This window comes from Pleurodeles waltl, chromosome 3_1, assembly GCF_031143425.1.
Source record: "Pleurodeles waltl isolate 20211129_DDA chromosome 3_1, aPleWal1.hap1.20221129, whole genome shotgun sequence".
Classification (NCBI taxonomy): Eukaryota; Metazoa; Chordata; class Amphibia; order Caudata; family Salamandridae; genus Pleurodeles; species Pleurodeles waltl.
The window spans coordinates 867,060,918-867,087,699 of NC_090440.1; the positions used below are offsets into that span (position 1 = coordinate 867,060,918).

Here is a 26,782-nt window from a genome sequence, read left to right on the forward strand (position 1 = left end):
GAAAAGGTGCATGCACGCTTTCACTGCAGGTCACTGTAAGTCACCCTTATGGTAGGCCCCCTAGCCCAGAGGGCAGGGTGCAGTTACTTATGTGTGAGGGCACCCCTTCATGAGCAGAGATGCCCCTACGAACTCCAGTCCCATTACACTGGACTTAGCGCGGGAAAGACATTTTACCTGTGTTATGGACACAGGTCACTCACTACCTGTGTCCAGCTACATAATGGTAACTCCAAACTCTTCTGCATTGTTTACTTCATCTTCTGGCTACTGGGACTCGAATTGGACCCTCCAGGAATCGACATTCTGCAGCTTCAGCGACAACACCGCGTGTCATTATATCCTGTGTGAAAGGTGCATGCACCCTTTCACCACAGGTCACTACATGAGGTCACTGTAAGGCACTGCTATAGTAGGACCTCCTAGCCCTGAGAGCAGGATGCAGGTTAGTCTGTTTGAGGGCACCCCTGCTTGAGCAGAGGTGCCCCCAAGAAGTGCTGGAGTGGAACTCCAGCCCAATTGCACTGGACTTCGTAAGGGCCAGGAAGCCATTTTACCCATGTACTGGATACAGTGTCCAGCTACATAATGATAACTCCGAACCTGGGCATGTTTGGTATCTAACATGTCTGAATCATACCCCAATACTGTTGCCAGTATTGGTTGTATGATTCAATGCACTCTGGGGGCTCCTTAAAGGACCGCCCAGTATTGATCCTACCAGTGTTCTGCGGTTTTCTGGGCAGCCTATGCTGCTGCCACCCCTCAGACAGCTTTCTGCCCTCCTGCTGCTTGACCAGCTCAGGCAGGGGAAAGCAGAAGAAATGATTTCCTGTGGGAGAGGGAGACAACACCCTCCCCTCTGGAAATAGGTGTTACAAGGCTTGGGAGGGATAGTCTCCCCAAGCTACCGGTATGCTTTGAAAGGCATATTTGGGGCCCTCCTTGCATAATCCGGTTCACCCCAGTCCCTGCTCTGGTGTGAAACTAGACAATGGAAAGGAAAGTGACCACTCCCCTATGCATCACCACCCCAGGGGTTGTGCCCAGAGGTACTCCAGATGGCCACTTGATTCTGCCATCTTGAATCCAAGGTGGGCAGAGGCCTCTATGAGCATCTGAGTGGCCAGGTCAGGCAGGTGACGTCATAGTCCCCCTCCTGATAGGTGGTCACCAAGGTAGGGGACCAATCTCCCTTCCTGGCCTAAATAGTGTGTCCTCCTTGGGAGGGATCTCAGATTTGACGTGGAAGATTCCAGTAGGACTCCACTGCATTGTTTACTTCATCTTCTGCCCACTGGAACTGCAACTGGACCCTCCAGGAACCGACAATCTGTGACTACAGGAACAGCACCGCAACTTAGTTTCTCTGGCTCCTTTCAGCAACTGCAACATTTCCCTGGCTGTGCATCCTCTGAGGGGGACGAGTTTTCAGCCTGCACAAGAAGTAAAAGGAATCTCCCTTGGAGTGAAGGAGTCACTCCCCTACATCCGCAGGCATCAACTGTAAGGACGACCGGCTGGTGGATCTTCTTTCCTCTGGAGCTGCATGGATCCTGCATCACAAGTGGTCTGGGGAGGTCATCTCTACCAGCTGTCGAACTTGGGAGAGCAGAGGTAAGTACCTGGTTTTCCCCAAAACCAACAGGATGACTTTGGAAAAGGATTATGCAAGACCCAACCAAGACTGGAAGAAGCCAAAGGTGGACCCTGACAGAAAAGGACCTCTAAAGGAAGGGGACCAAGTCCGATTCTTGATGGAGTGTCCGGTTGTGGGAGGAGCTACTACCCACCCTTCTGTGGATGCAGGATCAGGTCGATGGTGGACGAAAAGGTCAGCAGTGCAGCACAGGAGATGAAGAGAAGTCCCAGGAGTGATGCAAGTGAAGCCCCACATCGGCAGTCCAGATGCAGTCGGTTAGGGGTGCTGGAAAAACATCAACAAGCCTTGGCAAATGTAGGAGACGGAGAAGATAGTTTGAAAGGCTGAAGAGGACCAGCAAGGTCCAGGGAACTCAACCCAAGGAGAGAGTCCAGGGTGACCCAATTCAGTCGGGAGTCACAAGAACAGTAGACAGCCCCCTTCAGGCAGTCCACTGGCAGCAAGCACAGCAGTCACAGTGAGGCCCACCCAGCACGCCTGAAGAAGAGTCCCACATCTCTGGAGCAGTAATGGAGACTGCTCTGCAGGCGGAAGAACTGGGGGCCAGGACTACACCAAGCCTGAAGATCCCTGGGAGGAGGAGCAAACAAGCCTTCGTAGCTGCAATAGTCACAGTGCACAGGGGTACTGTCCTGAAAGGAAAGGCAAGGGCTTATCTCCAAAGCGAGATAGCTGGCAGAGAGGATCAAGGGGACCACTTCAGACTACTAACTGTGATGCAAGATCCACACACTTCCGGAGGAGAGCAGATCAACAAAGCTGGTCTTCGTTGCAGTTGGTACCTGCAGACGCAAGGGAGTGGCTCCTTCACTCCAATGGAGATTCCTTCTTACTTCTTGTGCACGCTAAGGACTCGCTGCCCTCACAGGATGCACAGCCGGGGAAATTGCTGGAAGAAGCTGGAGAAACAATGTTGCAGAGCAGAGTTGTCTCTGAAGCTGCAGAATGTCGGTTCCTGGAGGTTCCAATTCGAGTCCCAGTAGCCAGAAGATGAAGTAAACAATGCAGAAGAGTTCGGAGTTACCATTATGCTCCCATGGGTGGCACAACACATGCTGTAGCCCACAGGGAACCCCTGGTGTCCCAGTGCCCTGCGTACCTAAGTACCATATTCTAGGGACTTATAAGGGGACACCAGTATGCCAATTGTGGAGTGTACAAAGTCCTAGGCAGCCACATTTTGAGGGAGAGAGCACAATCAATGGGGTCCTCGTTAGCAGGATCCTAGTGAGAACAGTCTAAGCACACTGACAACAGGCAAGAAGTGGGGGTAACCATGCCAAAAAGAGTGACTTTCCTACACTCTGGACGACAAATATCAGCTACGGACCCCTACTTCATTTGTATGTGGTTCCTGGGCAGGCACCATTATGCTGAAGAGTGACTGCTGTTGCCAGCTTTGGTCGAAATCTCTGAGGGAGCATTGTATGAAGCTTCTGGCAGCACGGATGTCGAAGCCATTCCTGCGTTGACCAAGACTCTTAAGAACGTCTGTTTGCCGGCCTGTTCAAGGAGTCTATCTCATGGACACCAGTCTTCACGAGGTAAAACTTAACACAAGCAGTCGAAGTTGCTGACTTTACCGCATACGGCCTCCCACCATTCCTCGGTTGAGGAGTTGAGGTCTAAATTTACCCAGAGTATTCCTCTTTTTCCAGGGACGGGGTGATTCTGATCTAGATGCATGAGTATTACATTTCTCTTTACGCTATCTCTGCTGAACCACCTCCCTCTGGAGCGCCTGTGGGTCCCATGGAGGTGCAGAATGCCTTGACTGTGTCCACGCTGGCGGGTTCGCCCTGTGCTTCAGTTCAGCCTTTAGCTTCAGTTAACAAAGGTGTTACCGCACTGGTGCACAGCCCTTCCGGGTTTCCACCTTCGATGCCCGTATTTGATGAGCTGACTCCGGTGAGACTGCTGGCACCGCCGATCGAAGTCGGATCCCTCTCCTTCTGAAGTTTAAATCGACCTCAGTCAACTTTGGGTACAACCCCAGTCATGCCGGTTATGCCTGACATCCCTCCACTTTCTGGAGAGTTCTCTCATGCTGATCCTTCTGAGAGATGTGGTGGAGAGGCGGTAGAGGAGTTGGATATTCATTAGCCTCAGAGAGAGGTCAGTTAGCTAGCTGGCTTAGATTCATCCCCGGCCTCGGGACTACTCTTCTCACCCCCCACCTTGCTACGAAGGTGAGCTCTTCTCCTGCTGACATGCTGGGAAGGGTTGCTGAAGCTTTGAATCTCACACTTCCTACAGTGGAATTAAATTTGGATCTTCTAATTGATGTCCTCCATCAAGGCCAAACAGGGTTTGAACCAATGCTTCCTTACATCGAAGCCCTACATGGCATTTTGTTGTGGCTTTGGCTAAGCCTGATACACAGGCCCCTATTAATCGGGCTACATCTCATAGGTACTGACCTGCCCAGGTGATCTGGCTTGCCTCATTAGACATCCTACTCACTGTAGTTTTGTGGTACAGGCTGCTTTAGCCTTACATGACATTGAGTCTCTCCCACTTGTCCCATCTGACATAGATTCCAGGGCTCTGGATGTTTGTGGCAGGCATATTTTTTTCCTCCAAGTTCTGCTTCACACTCTATTACGTCTTGCGTTCTGGGATAGTTCTCACATTCATTATGGAACTCATTGGCAAGCATCTTGCCTACGCTTCGGTATATCAGGAGTAATCTTTGTAGGAAGTTGGCTCTGTATATACTATCTCAAAATAAGAGATCGTGTGCACATAGTCCAAGGGTTCCCCTTAGAGGTAAGATAGTGGAAACATTAGATAATTCTAATGCTCTATTTTGTGGTAGTGTGGTCGAGCAGTAGGCTTATCAGAGGGTAGTGTTAAGCATTTGTTGTACCACACAGGCAATAAATGAGGAACACACACTCAGACTTAACTCTAGGCCAATAGTTTTAATATAGAAAAATATATTTTCTTTGTTTTAAGAACCACAGGTTCAAGATTTACAACTAATACTTCAAATGAAAGGTATTTCACTCAGGTATTCTAGGAACTTTGAATAATCACAGTAGCATGAACAGTTTTGACAAAAATGGCAATAAGCTATTTTAAAAGTGGACACAGTGCAAACATCAGCAGTTGCTGGGGGAGGTAAGTATTGATTAGTTTTTTAGGTAAGGAAGGCACTTACAAGTTTAAGTTCCTGGGCATAGGTAGCCTACCGTTGGGGGTTCAAGGCAACCCCAAAGTCACTGCACCAGCAACACAGGGCCAGTCAGGTGCAGAGTTCAAAGGAGGGCCCAAAACACATAGACGCCTGTGAAGAGTGCTCCGGTTCCAGTCTGCCAACTGGTAAGTACCTGTGTCTTCGGAGGGCAGACCAGGGGGGTTTTGTAGAGCACTAGGAGGGACACAAGTAGGCACACAAAACACACCCTCAGCGACATTGGGGCGGCCTGGTGCAGTGTGCAAAGCAGGAGTCGGGTTGTCAATAGGAATCAATGGAGGGACCCGGGGGGTCACTCTAGCAGTGCCGACAGGCGCAGGGGGGCTTCTCAGGCCAGCCACCGACTAGGCTAGGCAGAGGGTTGCCTGATGGTCACTCCTGCACTGGAGTTTGGTTCCTTCTGGTCCTAGGGGCTGCGCATGCAGTACTTGGTCCAGGCGTCGGGTTCTTTGTTCCAGGCAGTCGCGGTCAGGGGGAGCCTCTGGATTCTCTCTGCATGCATCGCTGTGGGGATCGTCTCGGGTTACTCACGAGGTCAGTTGCCTGGGAGTCCTCCCTGTAGTGTTGGTTCTCTGGAGCTCGAGCCTGGGGTGTCGGGTGCAGAGGGTGAAGTCTCACGTTTCCAGCGGGAAGAGTGAGTTCTTTAAAAGTTGCAAAGTTGTTGCTGTTCACCGGAGTTTCTTGGTCCTTCGGATTCGGGGCAATCCTCTGAGGCTTCAGAGGTCGCGGGTCCCTGTCGGATGCGTCACTGTGCAGGTTCTTTGAGTCTGGAGACAGGCCGGTAGGGCTGTTACCAAAGCAATTGTTGTCTTCGTCTCTGCAGGGCTTTCAGGTCAGCAGTCCTCCTTCTTGTAGGTTGCAGGAATCTGATTTCTAAAGGAAGGGGTAATCTCAGCTCAGGACACCTTAGGGGCTGTCCTGACTGGTGGGTGACTCCTCGTTTTTCTCATTATCTCCTCCAGCCTTTCCGCCAAAGTGGGGGCAATGCCGGAGAGGGTGGGCATCTCCACTAGCTGGGATGCCCTGGGGTGCTGTAACAAAAGGCATGAGCCTTTCAGGCTCACCACCAGGTGTTACAGTTCCTGCAGGGGGAGGTGAGAACACCTCCACCCAGTACAGGCTTTGTTTCTGGCCACAGAGTGACAAAGGCACTCTCACATTGTGGCCAGAAATTCGTCTGGTTGTGGCAGGCTGGCAGAAACTGGTCAGCCTAGTAATAAGAGTCGGACTGGTATTCAGGGGGCATCTCTAAGATGCCCTCTGGGTGCAATTTACAATAAATTCCACACTGGCATCAGTGTGCATTTATTGTTCTGAGAAGCTTGATACCAAACTTCCCAGATTTCAGTGTAGCCATTATGGAACTGTGGAATTCGTGTTTGACAAACTCCCAGACCATATACTCTTATGGCTACCCTGCACTTACAATGTCTAAGGTTTTGCTTAGACACTGTAGGGGCATAGTGCTCATGCACATATGCCGTCACCTGTGATATAGTGCACCCTTCCTTAGGGCTGTAAGGCTTGCTAGAGCTGTGACTTACCTATGCCACAGGCAGTGTGAGGTGAGCGTGGCACTCTGAGGGGGGTGCCATGTCGACTTAGTCATTTTCTCCCCACCAGCACATGCAAACTGTGAGGCAGTGTGCATGTGCTGAGTGAGGGGTCCTTAGGGTGGCATAATACATGCTGCAGCCCTTAGAGACCTTCCCTGGCATCAGGGCCCTTGGTACCATTTACAAGGGACTTCTCTGGGTGCCAGGGCTGTGCCAATTGTGGGAACAAAGGTGCAGTTTAGGGAAAGAACACTGGTGCTGGGGCCTGGTTAGCAGGGTCCCAGCACACTTTTAATCATAACTGGCATTAACAAAAGGCAAAAAGTTAGGGGGTAACCATGCCAAGGAGGCATTTCCTTACACTCTTGCTCTTCGATTCAAGATGACCAGCAAGCAGTTAAACAAATCATTCACTGCGGTATGGGTACCACTGACTCCCTGGGTCGGGCCATGGGCTCTTCAGTTGCACTACGTCGCCATACGTGTTGCGCTCCTCTGGATTTTCCGAGGCAGTTCAAGACACATTGATAGTGCTCATTTATTTGGTGCAATGACTGACCCTGCTGTAAGGCGTTTTTGTGAGAGTAGGGGTGTAACAGCTAATTAGCTGGGTTCCTCTCTATCCTTTTGACTAGTCAATACCTCCTTTACTGGATTGTAGGGGGTAGTTTGTCTTTGTTTCACAGTTGAGCCATGCTTTGACAGTGGTAGGAAAGTAGCCTTTTTCTGACATGGTTCCCCCTACTTTTTGTCCCTGGAGTCAGTGTGTTTAGACTGTAGTACACTGGGATCTTGCTAATGAGGATCCCAGTGTCTCTGCTTTCTTTTCTAAATTTGGTTACTGGTGCACTTTTACATCCCACAATTGGCATACTGATGCACCTGTGTAAGTCCCTAGTATATGATACTTAGATAACCGAGGCATTGGTATGCCAGGGGTCTCCCATGGGCTGCAGCATGTATCATGCCACCCATGGGAGCCCATGCAAATTATCTGCAGCCCTATCATTGCAGCCTGCGTGAAATGGTGCATGCACCTTTTATTTAAGATATAAGGCTTGGCATATCTAGGACACTGTACGTCACCCCTCTGGTGGGCCCTTCAGCCCATGGGCAGGGTGTATCTTCCTAAGTGTGAGGGTACCCCTGCATAAACATTGGTACCCCTACAAACCCCAGACTCCAATATCTGGGCTTTGTAAGTGTGGGGAATCTCTCTTAAGATATGTAGTGGACACTGGTCAACACAAGTGGTCCAACTAAATAATGGCTTCTCCGAACCTAGGCATGTTTGGTATCAAACATGTTGGAATCATTCAACTACATTGATTTCAGTGTTAGTTGCATACCACAATGTACCCTCGGATTCATCAAGCAAGACTCTTCAAGGAACTCTTTGCAAGACATCTTCTGCTCCTGGCCCCCGGAACCGCTGCTGGTCTCCTTCTGGAACTGAAGCAATACTGTAGCCAGTTGGGAGGGCTTCCACTGCAACATTGTTTCTCAGCTCCTGCAACAAATGTGGCTTTGCATCCTCCAGGTTCACAAGGACTCTCTTCGCATCCAAGAAGCAAGAAGGAATCTCACTTGGAGTGAAGGAGTCACTCCCCTGCATCCGCAGGCACCTTAAGACGACTACGACCAGCTTGTGGATCTTGCTGTCGCACGGACATCAAAAGGCTCTGCAACACAGGTGGTGGTTCTTTGGTCCTCTGGGCCCCCCCTTGCCTTTTGACCAACTTGAAAGATGGTTGGTCCTTGCTGCAGCCACTGGAAAGGACCCCTGTGCACTGCAACTGTTGCTCTTGCCAAGGCTTGTTGACTCCTCCTTCAGGAGAACTTCGGGCTCCGAGAAGCCCCAGCAACCAGCACTCTGCAACTCCAAGATCAGCTTCCACTCTGCTGCTCCTGCGATGTTGGGCCCATGTTTTTTTGTGCTGCCGAAGCCTCCCTGTGACTCCGTCCCTGCAGCCAGTGGGTCACTCATGGGTGCTCCTCCGACTCTGTCTTGCATTACTCCCTGCTGAAGGCCTACCCTGACTCCAAGTGTCGAGTCTCTAGGACCTTGCTGGTCCCCAAAAACGTGCAATCTTCCGTGCAACAACTAATTCTATTTGCCAAGACTTGTTGGTGACACTGCTGTCCACTGACCCTCCTGTAATCCGGCGACCGACGTGGGACAGCTTGTGGGTGACTCCAAAGATCCCCTGGACTCCGCCGTTTCACTTCTTCCTTCACAGTCCTGCAGATGCTTCACCTTCAAGAGGGTGGACATTGCTTGCCTGCACTACCTGGACATCTGAGTGGTCTGGACACTGTCCTCTAGTTTTTCAGGTTCTTCACGTCCAGAATCCACCCTTGGTTTCTGTGACCTGGTCCACGGGTTGCGAAAGCAGCTGGACAATCAAGGCTTCCACCGACTCCAACAAAGGTTTCCAACGGCACTTCACCCCTATGCACCTGGGCACCCTGGCGTAGGTACTCCAATCTTCTGTGTATCCACAGGTGGGGGGCACAATCCAAGCTTATTTGTTCCAGTTGGTCTCTTCGGGGTCCACTGGGAAGGGTCCTGAATCCATAAATATCCAACCACAATGTTATTGTGTTAAGGTCTATGGGACACCTGGCTCGTTAATAGCTCTGCACCTGGGCGTCTGTGGTATTTCTACTACTTGTCTTTGATAATTTCTTAGTCTCCCCAGCCCCCAGGATTCTAACACTTACCTTTGTTGGGCACCTCCATTCTTATACCAATTTCTTTAAATATGGTTTAGGCTCCCCCATAGAACTTCATGTATTTCTGTGCTTTTCCTGCTTGTTACTAAGTGTACATTTTGTGTGTAGATATCTCCAGTGGAGATACACCAGCGTTAGTATAGTCTTAGTGTTGTAATAAAGAATACTTTATTTTTGCAGCTCTTAGTGTGGTTCTTTCTTGTGTAACAGTTACTGACTGACTACTGTGGGATTGTAAGTGCTTTACACTCCTCCAAGATACGCCTTACTGCCCTCCACAGCTACCTCTGGAGAGCTTTGGTTACCTAAGCACCAAAACACTACAACTAACGGTTGCTTTGACTCAGTACAGTGTGCCACACCATAGGTGTACACCATACACTGAGCTAGCCTTCTACAGCAGTCGTGTGAGGCTTTTTTAGTTTTATGTCTGATCCACCTAATGTTGGCACCTGGTGGGTGTTCCTGCTTTTGGCAGGTGTTATGTTTCCTTAAATTGTCATGGTTGAGTGTTGGGGTGTATATTATCCTGGGACTCTATGGGGTTTTCATGCCTGGAGGGCTTCAAAGCTACTTTTATTATTGTTATTATTAGTGGTGTGAAAGCGTTCTCCACTTCAAGTTTGTTTACATTATTTAATGTCTGTCACAGACATTTTTTGGATAATCTTATTATTCAGTATGGCCTTACGTTCTTTATAAGAATTATATAGCACTAAGGGTGTCTGTTTACTATGCCCTTCTTGTACTATCAAACAAGGTGACTGTTGATCTATACTATGTATTATGTACTTTCTTCATTTACCTATGATATGGCAGTATCAGTTTTCTATTTTTGGTGGACTTGATACATTACAAAGTATCACCTTGGGGACTTTCTAAGACTTTTTTTGTTTTGGTCTTAAATGTTTTGTATTAAATGGCCTTCACAGTTTGATGGATTTTCTACACTTTGGTGTAGACAATTGTATAGTCATGTTCTTTGAAGATTATACTTTCTTTTTCCTGGCTTATGTCGTGTTATCATAGGTCTTCATTGAGGCGTTTATCTCTCTGTAGATTCTGTTCAGTCTCTTGTATAGAAAAATTAATATAATTAACTCTTTAGGAGTTACTCTGCGCTTTTGCGTTTGCATTCAAGACTTTCTTCTTTTCTTGAGATATCAATCTCTGTTGTGTTAGGTGTTAATGCCTCATCTAGGTACAACTATTTTTATCAAGATCTGAGTGGGTTGGGTCCACAACTTGAACATTTTGTCATATGATGAAATGTACAAAATTGGACGGATTTTTTTATATTAAGAATGTTGTACATATCTGTTTTTGAGTCATTGACAACTTTTCTAGTTAATCCGTAGATGCGTGTTAATTAAAACAGTCATATATTCACCTTTGTTTCAGTCACTCTATCAAGGCCCCCTTTAACAAAAACAAAAAATCTATATATTATATATGTATAAGAAAAAAAATAAAAAATGTGTATATATATACATTTCATTGGTTTCTACATAGGCATTTGTTTATTATATTCCTGTGTCAGTAGTTGTATGTATTGAGAATATCTTGAAGATGTTTTTATCATATCTAGACACTTGTCCTGGGGAAAACTGTATTTATATGCCAACTGGTTGCTATTGCTGTCTCCAGCTTTTTTTTAAAGATGACAGTTGTTTTCTCTGCAAGAGAAGATACACTCAGTGTGTCTTACAATGTAGATCTGGTTAGAAAATACCTTTAAGAGGGTAAGAGGTATTGCTCAATTAGCATGCTATGCTGCTCTGTGTTCCAAGAGGGTAGAACATGCAGTTGTGGTCTACATATAAGAATATATTAATATTCACTACCTCATTTGGCATGTGTTTATTATCTTTATATCATTGCTGTGGTTCTTTCCCCTGTATTGATGGTGTTTTTGTGCACTGATATTCATTCTGTCACTTCGCCTCAAACAGCAATTAGTCATATTAACATGGATTTCCATTATTCTATGTTTTTGAATGTGTAACTCCTTATACGTGGTCCTTTTACAAGCCTTTTGTGGTGAAATTTGTTAGGGTTCACTTAGATTATTATGATTGCCTGGTCTTTTTGAACTTTTCTAGGCTTGTTTTGTTTTAGGGTCAGATTTTTAATGGTGTTAATCATGGTGATGCTTTCTCCATGCTGTTAACGTTTATATGACTTTCTTATTGTGGTCCTTTACACAGTTTAGTAGAGAGTATGTTTTTCCTCATAGGTATTCTTATGAATGCACTGTCTATTTCTGTTGCACTAGACCGGTTTTCTTCTGGTTATACATGCCCCATATTGTTGGGTCACTTATGACACACATTCAGTATACTAACATGGATGATCTTATCCCATGTTTTTTCATGATTTCAGGTTTTATATACCAGTGGTTCCTTCTATAGGTTTTGATGTCGTAGAGTATGTTCTTACTCACCTTGATTATTATGATTTTCCACTCTTTTTCTTATGCTCTTGACTGATTTTCGGATACCCTGAGACTTTTTTGAAGGTCTCAGTTTGCAGTTCCTCCTCCGGGTTACTATGACTTTGGTATCTGGTTCTAAAGTAATAGATCTGCAGCTAGATGTTTCTATCAGATGAACAAGTTATGTACCTTTGGTAGCGCATTATCTAGTAGAGGGAGGATCTAGCTGCAGATTCCTTAACAACCAGCCCATCCTCCCCACTCTGCGAACTGAGTCTTCTTATTAAAAATTTGGTGATTACTTGACAAAGGAGTGTTTTCTGTTCTAGCACACTGTTTAGATGGGCAGTTTCCATATGTGGCTCCACGATTTGAGTGCAGAAAATAGTCACAGAAGAAACTTACGTCGGGGCTGGTGGGATGTATTTATATAGACTCGGCTTAAATCACATCTGGTGGACAGCGTCGATACAGAGTTGCGCAATGCCCTCTTCCAGCACGCAAACATACTATGGGCAAAGTGTTTACAAATACCACCTCACGCCTGGGGAAGATTCTAAAGTAAGGAATCTGCAGCTAGATCCTGTCTCTACCAGATAATGCATTACCGAAGGTAAGTAACTTGTTAATTTGGCTTATTGGAAAGAAAGGAAAGGATCTAAAAACCTTGTGATGGCAAATATAAAAAAAAATAACGTAAGTTGAAATGGCACATTAGGAACGAAAACACTTTATCCTTAAGTAGACATTTAAAGGAGCCAATTTGCTTAGTGTTAGAGCCGTATTTTTTATAACTTTAGACCAAACGGTCGATCAGCATGTCAGTATTTGACCATGTAAAGACCCCAGCACTGACTATAAAAGATCTTTTGATTAGCCAACTTATTTTTGACTCTACCTTACACAACTATACAACAGATACTTGTATGGTCATTAGATTAAGTGTTTGATTTTAAACAAGCTTTGTTTCAAGAACTATGGATATTCTTAACAGATGTCATCTTGACCTTCTTTTCAAAGGTGCTGTTCCCCCCGTTACAGCGAAGGTCATTGGAGATGTAAGTGTTTTTTAAATTGTAAAGATTATATTTTCTTCTACTTTCTAAATTTTGAACGTCTGATGCAAGAGTACTACTTTAACTGTTTGAGTTACAACATAACTGGTCACCTTCTGCCCTTGTTGACTTGAAATTGCTTTGCAGTTTTTGAGTAAAACTGGTATAGTAATAAAAAATCGGATTTTCTTATTTTTTTGGATGCATGTGCTGTACAGTACTCCATCTTCTAGTGTATGGCTCTGTATCCGTTCATATTCTTTTTTTTGGTTGTTTTTTTTCCCCCCTTTTTGGCCATTGACCAGAGGTGAAACAGTATGAGCCCACAATGCCCCAGTACATGGTCCCCACTTTTAGCCTTGTTTTTTTCGTCATGTGGTTTCAAATCAGTAGTTCGAGAGCTCCAGGTTGACAGAGGTGGTGGAGAAAAGGGTTTTGAGATGCCTTTGAGATTCGTATTACGGGATCGAGATGAGATATCAACAATGAATGAAATGGACTTTCAAGAAGAGTGCTGAAAATTAAACAAAAATGTGTAACTTTACATGGATTTGGACAATGCTTATTTGAGGGTGTTGGCTATCACCTGGTCTCTACTGAATAACATTTTTTATGGAAAATGCTCCTTTGATGTATTGTCTGAATTGCCATCACAAACTGACACAGATGGGCACCAATACAAATTGCTTGGTACAGAAGCGCAGAGACCCTTGATCAGAAGCTGAGAATTTGGCTTCAATAAATTTTGAAACTTGGACTTTACTGCAAAAGGCACTGAAAGAGCATGTGGTGATGCCCAACAAAAGCTTGTTCCCACAATGTCCTATAGTCGTTGAGTGAAAACATTGGACCTAAAGATACCAGAAAGTGTTATACTTTGTCATTCACTAAACAGTCCATTTGGCACCAAAGACCAAGGGGCCTCTTGGGTTGAAACCAAAAGTCACAAGTAGGGACAAACCTTCACATCTTTTTCATCTCCAGAAGGGGATAAAGATGGAAGGAAGGAAAAATAACACCAGGGAAAGAATATACTGATACTGATGAAAAAAGAGCAGATCAACAGTGGATGCCAAAAAACGCATGGCAGCTCAAGGACAAAATGGCTGCATTGCTGCAAAGGAAAGCACGCATTGGCAATGCTTATGGGTCTGGCCTTTGTGTGCCTGCATTCAGGAAGGTATGCAGCTCCCCCTAAGCACGCCGCTCCCCCTAGTCACCTCACTCACTCTGTTCACACCACTCGCTCTTCAATCACAAAGTCACTCCACTTAAACTGTACTTGGAGGATCACCCCTCATACAGGGGCAACTCAGCATTTACAGAGGTATACTGTATGGACAGTCCACTCCCCTCCACAACTCTGCATTCACATTGCTTACACTCACATGGGTACATCTCACATCCTATTTTCACAAGGGTACACCTCTCACACACATTCAAATACGGACACTGCACTCACAAGGGCACAGCTCTCATGCTGCACCCATACAGTGCAACCTTGCAGTCAGAGACACCTCACACTCACATATGCACAAATCCTACTCTCAATCAAATAATCCCCCCCCTGCACTTTCAAGGAAACATTTCTCACCTGGCACTCACAAAGGCACCACTTACCCGGTAACACCCTTCATCCATAAAAAATAACTTGTGCAGATAGCCCTGCACTTACACAGGCACACCACTCTCTCTGCACTCCGATGCTTACATAACTCACAATGCACTTGTACAAAAAGCTCTCCCTTGCACTCACATTCAACTATTTGTTATTACTGCAATCGAACAAGCACACCATTCACCATGCACTCAAACACACCCATCCTGCTGCATTTATAAATATACATCCCTCATCCTGCACTTGCACAGTCACACTGCTCTTCAACAAGCACACCATTCACCCTGAACTCACAAACGCACCCCTCACTTCATTCATATGTGCTCACTGCTCCCACTTCACTCACAGATGCATTGCTCATCCTGACACACTGACCCACTACACACACAGATCATTCAGCCTGCACACTCTACTCTCACATGGAGACTTTGTAGGAAGTTGGCTCTGTATGTACTATTTCAAAGTAAGAAATAGCATGCACAGAGTCCAAGGGTTCCCATTAGAGGTAAGATAGTGGCAAAAAGAGATAATTCTAATGCTCTATTTTGTGGTAGTGTGGTCGAGCAGTAGGCTTATCAGAGGGTAGTGTTAAGCATTTGTTGTACACACACAGGCAAGAAATGAGTAACACACACTCAGACAATTCCAGGCCAATAGGTTTTTGTATAGAAAAATATATTTTCTTAGTTTATTTTAAGAACCACAGGTTCAAGATTTACAAACAATACTTTAAATGAAAGGTACTTCACTTAGGAACTTTAGGAACTTTGAATTAGCAAAATAGCATATACAGTTTTCATACAAATGGCAATAAGGGGGGGGGGAGGGGTGTTTAACACAAGTCAGCACAAAAAGTACACCCTCAGCGGCACGGGGGCGGCCGGGTGCAGTGTGCAAACAGGCGTCGGGTTTGCACTGTAATTCAATGGGAGACCCAGGGGTCTCTTCAGCGATGCAGGCAAGGGGGGGGGGGTCCTCGGGGTAGCCACCACCTGGGCAAGGGAGAGGGCCACCTGGGGGTCGCTCCTGCACTGGAGGTTGGATCCTTCAGGTCCTGGGGGCTGCGGGTGCAGTGTCCTTACCAGGCGTCGGGTTCTTAGAAGCAGGCAGTCGCAGTTAGGGGGAGCCTCTGGATTCCCTCTGCAGTCGTCGCTGTGGGGGTTCAGGGTGGTCAACCCTGGCTACTCACGGGCTCGCAGTCGCCGGAAAGTCCTCCCTGTAGTGTTGGTTCTCCACAAGTCGAGCCGGCGGCGTCGGGTGCAGAGTCTCACGCTTCCGGCGGGAAACGTGTGTTCTTTAAAAGTTGCTTCTTTGTTGCAAAGATGTTTCTTCTTTGGAGCAGAGCCGCTGTCCTCAGGAGTTCTTGGTCCCTTTAGATGCAGGGTAGTCCTCTGAGGCTTCAGAGGTCGCTGGACCCTGTGGAAAGCACCGCTGTTGCAGTTTTTCTTGAAGTGGGGAGACAGGCCGGTAGAGCTGGGGCCAAAGCAGTTGGTGTCTCCGTCTTCTCTGCAGGATTTTCAGCTCAGCAGTCCTTCTTCGTCTTAGGTTGCAGGAATCTGGTTTTCCTAGGTTCTGGGGAGCCCCTAAATACTGAATTTAGGGGTGTGTTTAGGTCTGGGAGGGCAGTAGCCAATGGCTACTGTCCTTGAGGGTGGCTACACCCTCTTTGTGCCTCCTCCCTGAGGGGAGGGGGGCACATCCCTATTCCTATTGGGGGAATCCTCCATCCATAAGATGTAGGATTTCTAAGGGCAGGGGTCACCTCAGCTCAGGACACCTTAGGGGCTGTCCTGGCTGGTGGGTGACTCCTTGTTTTTCTAATTATCTCCTCCAACCTTGCCGCCAAAAGTGGGGGCAGTGGCCGGAGGGGCGGGCATCTCCACTAGCTGGGATGCCCTGTGGCGCTGTAACAAAGGGGGGTGAGCCTTTGAGGCTCACCGCCAGGTGTTACAGTTCCTGCAGGGGGAGGTGAGAAGCACCTCCACCCAGTACAGGTTTTGTTCCTGGGAAGAGTGACAAAGGCACTCTTCCCATGTGACCAGCAACATGTCTGGTGTGTGGCAGGCTGGCAAAAACTAGTCAGCCTACACTGGAAGTCGGGTATGATTTCAAGGGGAATCTCTAAGATGCCCTCTGGGTGTATTTTACAATAAGTTGCACACTGGCATCAGTGTGCATTTATTGTGCTTATAAGTTTGATACCAAACGTCCCAGTTTTCAGTGTAGCCATTATGAAACTGTGGAGTTTGTGTTTGACAAACTCCCAGACCATATACTCTTATGGCTACCCTGCACTTAAAATGTCTGTTTTGCTTAGACACTGTAGGGGCATAGTGCTCATGCACATATGCCCTCTCCTGTGGTATAGTGCATCCTGCCTTAGGGCTGTAAGGCCTGCTAGAGGGGTGACATACCTATGCCACAGGCAGTGTGAGGTTGTCATGGCACCCTGAGGGTAGTGCCATGTCGACAGTCATTTTCTCAACCAGCACACACAAGCTGTGAGGTAGTGTGCTTGTGCTGAGTGAGGGGTCCCTAGAGTGGCATACGACATGCAGCAGCACTTAGAGACCTTCCCTGGCATCAGAGCCCTTGGTACCAGGGGTACCAGTTACAAGGGACTTACCTGAGTGCCAGGGTTGTGCCAATTGTGGAGCCAAAGGTACAGTTTAGGGAAAGAACACTGGTGCTGGGGCCTGGTTAGCAGGGTCCCAGCACACTTTCAAATCATAACTTAGCATCTGCAAAGGCAAAAAGTCAGGGGGTAACCATGCAAAGGAGGCATTTTCTTACACTGCTACTTTCTGATTCCAAAAAAGAACAAGGGTCTTCGCCCTATCTTGGATTTAAGGGACGTCAATCTATTCCTTAAAAAGGAGAAATTCAAGATGCTCACTCTTGTTCAGGTCTTGTCTGCCCCTGACCAAGATGACTGGGATGGTAGTGTTGGGCTTGCAGGATCCCCATCCTGCCCGCCCACAGGTGTTACTTGTGGTTCAAGGTGGGCCACGAGCACTTTGTTTATTGCGCTCCCTTTCGGTTTCAGCAGTGAATCTCTGGTGTTCACCAAGGAGATGGCAGTGGTAGCGGCTTAACTCTGCAGGTTGGGGATTTCAGTCTTCCACTACCTCGACGACTGTTGAAGGCTTCTACGCCCCAGGGTCTCGTCACCCACCTTCAGACTCAAAGAGGTTTTCATCTTTCTAGCTGAGTGTGAGTGCAGTCCTTCCTCCAGCACTCCCCTTATTTGTTTTTAATCTTGGCCTGGGCCTTTCTTTACTGAATTATTAATGTGATGGTTGTGGTTCAGAGTCAATTGTATTTTCTTTTCTCCTGTACACATCCTTAGTGTGTGTCCTTTGTAGGCACGCGCATCATTGGAAATATGTTCCCCGGTTAAGTGCCAACCCTTCTTCTTTGAAAGGGTGGCCCATCAGACATTGCAGTGCTGGTCTGATGAGGAGCTTTGCCCAGTGATGAAGCTTGGCATCCTATGGGATGTGTGAGGGCTGCTTTGTTCCAGATTTTTACTGTTTCCCTGTAGATTAGTTGTGTTTCTTTACTTTTGTGTGGAACAGTGTACTGTATTAATATTATTAGGTTCTCTGAACGCCAGGGCAGACGTACCCAGCCGTTGATGCCTAGCAGATCACGAGTGGTATCTTCATCCAGAGGTGCAGTAAGGACTCTTTCAGCAGTAGGGAGAGCCTTGGTTAGATCTGTTCACCTCGGCAGAGAATGCGCAATGTCAGCAGTATTGCCCATTGGAGTTTCCAAGGCAGCAATTGCTAGGTGACTGTTTGTCGCAAGTGGAGTTCAGGCCGCCTGGACGCTTTCCCGCCCGTACCACTCCTGCCCAGAGTTCTCAAGAAGATCAAGAATGACCGGGCCCAAGTCATCCTAGTGGCTCCGGATTGGGCACGAAGAGTCTGGTATCCCAAGCTTCTCGAAATGAGCATCAATCCTCTGTTCAGGCTGCCCTTTTGGGAGGATCTTTTGTCACAGCAGCAGGGGAGGGTTCTACACCCGAACCTGTCAACTCTGCGCCTTCATGCGTGGAGATTGAGTGGCGGCAGTTGTTGGCTTTTGACCTTTCTCCCAAAGTCTGTAAAGTTGTTATTTTGGCAGCCAGACCTTTCTCCACTAAAACGGTGTACGCCTGCTGTTGGAAACGCTTTGTATATTCTTGTACAGAAAGGTCTGTTGACCCTCTTTCTGATATTCTTCTCTTCATTCTTTCCCTAGGCCAGCAGGGTTCTGCCCTGGGGGCTCTCAAGGGCTATCGTTCTGCCTTATTGGCATTTCTTCGGCTGCCTGATCGACCTTCTCTGTTTAAATCCCTCATTGTGCATAGATTCCTCAAAGGGCTTGTACATATGTTTCCCCCTACCCCTTTGTTATGCCTCAATGGTACTTATATTTCTGATGTGTGCTCCCTTCAAGCTTTTGCACAACTGTCCCATCCGGCTGCTCACCATCAAGACAGCCTTCTTAGTGGCAATAACATCTGCCAGGAGGGTGAGTGGGATGCAAGCCCTGTCATCAAAGCCACCGTATCTCACTATCTACCCAGACAAGGTGGTACTCATAACTCATGCCTCTTTCCTCCCAAAGGTGGTGACCCCATTTCATCTGGGTCAGAACATCACCCTGCCCACCTTCTTTGCTCCAACGCATCCCTCTAAAGAAGGGGAGCGACTCCATTGACTGTACCCAAAAAGAGCGTTGTCATTCTACCTTGACTGCACAGAAGAGTTCTTGGTGGATGACCAACTCTTTGTGGGGTAGGTTGGAGCAAAGAATGGCCGGGCAGTGCAGAAGCAAACCATTTTGCACTGGTACAATCTCTGCATCAAAATCTGCTACGCATTGGCCGAGAAGCAGCCTCCTGAGGGCTTGCGAGCTCATTCTGCCAAGACAAAGCTGCTACCACTGGGCTAGCTCGCGGCGTACCAGTCCTGGAGATCTGTCAGGTGGCAAAGTGGGCGTCTTTGCACACATTTGCAGAACATTACTGCCTGGACAGTCGGGTACGAAGAGACGGGCACTTTGCCCGTTCAGTCCGCCAAGAGGATATGGCTTGGGTATCTGTTTAAAGGTAAGAAATTTACAGCTAGAAGTCACTATCACATGAAGAACTTACTTCCCTTCAGTAACACATTATATGGTAGACTCTATCTAGCTGCGGATTCCTTACACACACACCCATGCCTCCCCCTGCTCTGCAGATATGTCTAGTAGAATTAGGGTTTATCCCTTTCAGAGCCCTAGTTTTGCACAGGCAAAATGTTGGTTCTATCCATGACACTGTGCTTCTGGCGTGGAAGTGTTGTGAATATACGAACTGACGAATGCGCGCCGGGATGGTGCCTTAATAGATGACCATGACGTCACAGACTGCTCCAATGTTGCTAAGCTACGTAGAGCCGTACAAGACGCACGGATCCGGACGATGTCACCCAACGGCGCGTGCAGGTTATTGCTCAACAAAATAATTTTGGATTGGAAGCTGACACCAGGAAATTCAAAGGTAAGAAGCCTGCAGCTAGATAATCTCTACCAGATAAAGGTAAGTAACTTGTTCATTAAGGGTACGACTCATTATAACAAGCCCAAGACTAATTCCACAAGGAAAAAGAGGTACACTGGCCTTTCTTGCAAATGTATCACTAAACATATTTATGGCTACACAAGGATCCCCAGTCCACACATTTATGAAACATTTTGTGACTACCTATGCAAACTTGGAGGTACAGGTCAGAAGGTTCTTAAACACATTTTTTTGCAGCCACACATACACTTCACCTAATTTTCCCACGGTAAGTAACTTATTCACTGCATGTGCATCCAGAAAAGTTTCACGTTGTAAATTGAGTTTACCTACCTGTAGCAGTAGTTTTGCAGCTTGAAGCGGCTCTGGAATGACTTGTAACCCTCCCACTGAAATGACTGGTAAGCTAAGAGGCAGAGCCGCAGAATCAATAAAATAACTTCCTACTATACACAGGTAACCACAGCAGAGGGCAAAAATTATTAAAATGGCGACCACGGACTAGGACGTTAGGGCTTGTGCTGGGCTTCAAAGAGGGCTGCATCGTACCCTTTAGTTGACACCCAAAAGAAGAAATAGAGGGGTGACAGGAATTGAGACAGTTTCAGTCACAAAATGTCACAAGAATGTACAACATTTGAATCCTGTATAGTTTCAAGCTGTACACCTATTGTTTGAGGTAGACAACATTTTTGATTGCAAATAGGTGGTTAATCTAAAGTGGACAGTTTAATTGATGCTAAGGATTTCATTTGGATTTGTAATTTCCTTTCTAAATAGGCTAGTACACAGACTGACGCTCTGAAGCTACCTGCACACCCTCCTAGGCTTCTCAAGAATAAAGCTCTGCTCTGCAAGCCGATCACACAGACGAAAGCCACCTCCTGCAAACCACACACCCAACACAAGGAGTGTCAGACAGGTGAAAGACTGTCAAAGCCTAATGCTAATTGCAATTGTTTTCTACTTTTAAATGAGAAATTGTATCCTCTTGACTGAAGCAGACTGTGCCAATTATTTTCCCAGTTCAGTGTACACAGCTGTTGTAAACCTAAATAAGTTCGCTTTGAATTTGTATCATTGTCACTAATGCTAGTCGTTTCCAGTTGTTTTTAAGGATTGAAAAGAACCACCGACTAAAGTAATTCAATTAAATCTCTATTTTTGTTGTGCTGTTTGTTGTTGGTGACCCGGTGCCCATCAAAGTGAAGTAGTTGGCTCATATCGTTAAAATGTGGTGGTCGCTTCACATGATGATGTTGCTAGAAGCCTTTATATTACTGCTACCAATATGAAATGTATTAATTCATTATTTTTGCCACAATGTGGAAAATTTTTATGAAACAGCATTGAAGCATACATCTCAGGTAATTCCTGGTGCAACCAGACGTTGAACATCATACAACATTAAGTCCTTGTTGCATCGCAGTGAGCATCCCAAAAACAGTTCTTTCATCACTGGGAATTAAAACGACTTGACTAATGGATATCAGCGTTAAAAGTAGTTAAGCTTGCTGGTGACAAAGTATTGCAACACTCCTAAATCATTTATTAGTATTTCTTTTAAAGCCTTTATTTGCTTGTACGTGTAACTTTTCTTATATTTTAACAAAAAATACTGTCTGCATTGAATAGGAAATTGATTTCTCTGCTTCCCTCGATTGCCATTTGGTTAGCCAGATCTAGAACAAAAATCTGTCTGATTAACACCACTGTATCACTTACTAGCAAAGTAACACAACACTTTCTTCTACAGAGGAGGAGGAAAAAAAGGAGGTCCCTCCTCCCTCTCCGCCTGTTCCACAGATCGTGGCGGTGCCAGTTCCCGTGCCAGTCTTTGTGCCTGTGCCCATGCACCTGTTCAGCCAATATGCTCCTATTGCGTTCGGAGTGCCACTACCTGTAAGTTGCCTCTAAGTAACCTGACAGAGGATTTTTTATTTTTTGGATTGAACACACTCTTATTTACAAATGGAATATATTTACCAGAGTTGGACCTAAAACGTGAAAAAGCTATTTTCTGTAAAATCTTAATTTGCAAGCTGCTTCGGTTGCGTTGACATATTTCTCCTTAATATAGGCCATTTTCATGTAAACTAAACAGATATTTTCAGTTATTTTCTAAACCTTAGTACAGTGCTGAAAAGTCTGACTTGCTAATAGACACTTTATGCATATAAGTCTAGGAAATTATTTTTAATGATGTGCAAGTTTATTTGGGGTTTCAAAACACAATTTCATTAATAGATATTAATAGGAGCCTGCCTTCTGTCAGAAATTACAATGACAGATTAATTATGTCACTAAAATCAATGAGGCAAATGGACTTTTATACTGGATTTTTATGTATGTTATTGACAATGACTGTGTGTTGGGAGGAATGAAGATGTGCCACCCTGCCCTGTACTTCTCGTCTATGCAGTGTTTCTCCCAGTTTACCTCTACAATCTGAGTTCCTGAGTGCTTCTCTTCCATTTAAAGTGTTCTGACCAGAGCTTAGCTTTGTACCTCCAACCTCACTGAAAATGGTAACTTTTGGCAGTAATTTTAGTTTGTTTTCATTTTTTTTAACAGCACGTTTAGTAGGAAGGCTTCCTAACTGAAATTCTTGTGATGAGTGTGGGCATTTTGGAGTGTGATTCGAGCATCATGGGGGAAGGCTATAAAGGTGTTTTGCATTCACACCCTGCTGCATGAGTGTGCACAGCATTACACTGGACACCGTTTTGCAAGCAGAGTTGAGCTATTTCTGCAGTCATTCAATTTCTGAAAAACTAGTCTGCCGAAGAATGTTGAGCTGTCCTCTTTCTGCAGTCTACTGTAACAGCAGATTTCTGACCTTGTGCTCATTCTCTGGTGTGAGGAACTGGGGTGTATTATATGGTGGTGTTGTGTGACCTCACCGTGTAATACTTACCAGCCCCATTAGGACCAGCAGGTTTCGTTTGTTAGACCTTTAGCTCAACCCAGGGTTGCTGTGGCCCTGAGCAGTCAGGCATACACAAAGGAACAAGTGTAAAGCATTTAAACAGCACCAAAACAATTAAAGAAACAAACGAGACACTGAAGAAATCTAAGACCAATTTATTGAAACAGACTGTATTTTGTAATGTCCTTTTGGGCACTGTAGGAAGTTGGTTCTGTATGTACTATTTCAAAGTAAGAAATAGCATGCACAGAGTCCAAAGGTTCCAAAGGTAAGATAGTGGCAAAAAGAGATAATTCTAATGCTCTATTTTGTGGTAGTGTGGTCGAGCAGTAGGCTTATCAGAGGGTTGTGTTAAGCATTTGTTGTACACACACAGGCAATAAATGAGGAACACACACTCAAAGACAATTCCAGGCCAATAGGTTTTTATATAGAAAAATATATTTTCTTAGTTTATTTTAAGAACCTCAGGTTCAAGATTTACAGACAATACTTTAAATGAAAGGTATTTCACTTAGGAAGTTTAGGAACTTTGAATTAGCAAAATAGCATATACAGTTTTCACACAAATGGTAATAAGCTATTTTAAAACTAGACAGTGCAATTTTCAACAGTTCCTGGGGGAGGTAAGTGTTTGTTAGTTTTGCAGGTAAGTAAACCACCTACAGGGTTCAAAGTTGCGTCCAAGGTAGCCCACCGTTGTGGGTTCAGGGCAACCCCAAAGTTACCACACCAGCAGCTCAGGGCCGGTCAGGTGCAGAGGTCAAAGTGTTGCCCAAAACGCATATGCTTTAGTGGAGAAGGGGGTGCCCCGGTTCCAGTCTGCCAGCAGGTAAGTACCCGCGTCTTTGGACGGCAGACTAGGGGGGGTTTTGTAGGGCACCGGGGGGGGGGGACACAAGTCAGCACAAAAAGTACACCCTCAGCGGCACGGTAGTTCAATGGGAGACTAAGGGGTCTCCTCAGCGATGCAGGCAAGGGGGGGGGGGGGGCTCCTCGGGGTAGCCACCACCTTGGCAAGGGAGAGGGCCACCTGGGGGTCACTCCTGCACTGGAGGTCGGATCCTTCAGGTCCTGGGGGCTGCGGGTGCAGTGTCCTTTCCAGGCGTCGGGTCAGGGGGAGCCTCGGGATTCCCTCTGCAGGCGTCGCTGTGGGGGCTCAGGGGGGGGTCAACTCTGGCTACTCACGGGCTCGCAGTCGCCGGGGAGTCCTCCCTGTAGTGTTTGTTCTCCACAAGTCAAGCCGGGGGCGTCGGGTGCAGAGTGCAAAGTCTCACGCTTCCGGCGGGAAACGTGTGTTCTTTCAAAGTTGCTTCTTTGTTGCAAAGTTGCAGTCTTTGTGGAGCAAGGCCGCTGTCCTCGGGAGATCTTGGTCCTTTTAGATGCAGGGTAGTCCTCTGAGGCTTCAGAGGTTGCTGGACCCTGTGGAACGTGTCGCTGGAGCAGTTCTTTTGAAGTGGGGAGACAGGCCGGTAGAGCTGGGGCCAAAGCAGTTGGTGTCTCCGTCTTCCCTGCAGGTTTGTCAGTTCAGCAGTCCTTCTTCGTCTTAGGCTGCAGGAATCTGTCTTGCTGGGTTCTGGGAGCCCCTAAATGGGTGACTTATCTATACCTATAGGCAGTGTGAGCTTGGCATGGCACCCTGAGGGGAGTGCCATGTTGACTTAGGCATTTTATCCCCACCAGCAACACAAGCTGGCAAGCAGTGTGTCTGTGCTGAGTGAGGGGTCCCCAGGGTGGCATAAGACATGCTGCAGCCCTTAAAGACCTTCCCTGGCATCAGGGCCCTTGGTACCAGGGGTACCAGTTACAAGGGACTTACCTGGATGCCAGGGTGTGCCAATTGTGGAAACAAAAGTACAGGTTAGGGAAAGAACACTGGTGCTGGGGCCTGATTAGCAGGCCTCAGCACACTTTCAAATCATAACTTGGCATCAGCAAAGGCAAAAAGTCAGGGGGTAACCATGCCAAGGAGGCATTTCCTTACATACAGGTTAGGGAAAGAACACTGGTGCTGGGGCCTGGTTAGCAAGACTTCTATAGTTACTCGGTCCACAGGCTTGGTGAGACGATCCTGGCCACAGGGGGTCCAGGTCCCTCCAAGTGCTCTTCGTCCAAGCAGAAGTCCAGTCGCCAATGGGATATCAGTCGCCCGGGATCGTGGTCACAGTGGAATCCTTCCTTGGAGAACTGCTTGCCTTATGGATGGCCAAGCTGCATTCTGACTATCCTCCCAGGTTCAGCAGGCCCAGGGGAAACTGAGCGTTGGTTCCTGGTCTGTGGTGTTGCACAGCGTTGATTAGAAGATCTGGAGTACTAACTCACCCCAGTAGGCTTCTTCATCTATTGTGACCCTGAGCTTTGAACAGGTCGTCAGCCAATTGATCCTTGGGTTCTCTTGGTTTGGCTGGGTTTGGTAAACGACTTCACTATGAGCAGGACACAAGAGACAGTCAATTCTCTTTTGCTAGTCACCAGATTCAGGTGCAGTCTTTATCGGTGGAGCCGCTTCAGTCCTTTCCAGTAAGCCAATAGCTGTGTTCTGGGTCCCCGGAAACCCATTTTATGCCCAGAAAATGCCCTCGGAGTGGATGCAGTCAATCAAGGGGCTAATAAATGCCCTCCCGATGACCATTTCCCCTAAAGTTTGGCATCTGGCTGTTCCAGAAATCTCCATTGTACCTTCTCTAAATATGGCAGAACTCCACTCTTGACGTGCAAAGATCCCCTGCCCGACCTTGTGGTGTGGCTACCAAGGGGCTCCATTCCTCTCCGAAACCAGTTTAGGAGATAGTTTCCCCTCTTCTTCTGGAGTGCTAGCCTGTCTTCCTAAACAAAACAGCAGCCCCTTTACCAACTGTTCAGCATTTGCTCTTCAAAGGTGGCTTTTACTTTGAAGCTTGCTTTTTGAGCCAACATACCTGGGTAAACTTTGTGCTAGTGAGAGGTAACAACTCTCCTCCACAAAGGTTTGTATTGTGTCCTTTCCTGGGAGTTGTTTGCATGTCTCCCTTGTAGGAAGCTGGCTCTTCATATGATATCAAAATTAGTTGTATATCGTTCAAAAAGTCTAGGGGTTCCTTTACTTGGGCCTAGTAATCCCCAGGTGCTCTTGTAGGGGGTATTGTGGTCAAGCAGCCGTAGACTTTATCAGAGAACAGTGTGAGATCTGCAAATACATACAGTCAGTAAATGAGAGACACAACTCAATAAGGAGATCAACACCAATTTACAAAAATTACAAGTATATATATATTTAGGCACCAAAATCAATACGATCAGGTAAGTACGTTTTGCAAGAAAAATACTTTCCAGTTTAATTTTTTTTGAAGCGGCAGTGTTAGCCTGTGGAGGAAAAACAAGTACTGCATTCAGGTATAGTACAGTGACTTAAGAGACAAATCTCGTCTGCTTAAGGTGAGTATTGGGCGGGGTCACACCAACAGGTCTCAGTGGGTGGAACCGGGACTTCGGGTGCCCAATGTTAGTCAGTGTGGATCGGTCCAGTTAAAAAGAGGATGCAGCATTGGGTCAGGGAGTCCAGTTGAGGAGAAATAGGTGGATTCAACTCTTGAGACGCTTGTGGATGTGGGGACACCTTAGGTCCTCTTCTCTGTCCTGAGGTGTTGTTTTTTCTCCACCGGGAGCACTCGGGTTGAGGGGGCCTGCGGGCAGAGGCTGGGGATGGGAGGGTGGGGGAGGTCTACAGTGGGCAATTCCTAGGTGGGCTCTGTCTCTGGAGTGCTGTGGACCTTGTTGGCACCCTTGACCCACTTCACCTCAGGCTAGGCGGCACAACTAAAGTGGTGCTTTCTGGTGTCAGGTGTTTGCGGTCCAGAGACCTCTCAGGTCTCTTGGGGTGCCTGCAGGGTGCAGGGAAGTAGCTCTGCTGCTCCACAGGAGTTTCTGTGTCCTTGTTGAAGGCAGGCAGTCCTCCCAGGCTTTTGGAGACACAACAGCTTGTAGGACGACTCAACTTGGGTGCAAATTGGCTGCAACAGCACACAGGCTGGCAGGGCTGAGGCCAAGTCAGGCGCTTCTTCC

The 26,782-nt window shown here is 46.8% G+C and overlaps 1 protein-coding gene across 12 annotated transcripts in view; it reads left to right on the top strand.

Annotated features, from left to right (window-relative positions):
* ZMYM4 (zinc finger MYM-type containing 4) overlaps positions 1-26,782 on the top strand; it is a 1,242,519-nt gene that overhangs the window by 814,071 nt on the left and 401,666 nt on the right. For all 12 annotated transcript variants that reach the window (XM_069223800.1, XM_069223806.1, XM_069223798.1 and 9 more), the window contains exons 16-18: positions 12,609-12,646; positions 20,593-20,734; positions 21,569-21,714. In XM_069223800.1, the coding sequence (XP_069079901.1) occupies positions 12,609-12,646; positions 20,593-20,734; positions 21,569-21,714 (326 nt within the window). The remainder of the gene's footprint in view (positions 1-12,608; positions 12,647-20,592; positions 20,735-21,568; positions 21,715-26,782) is intronic.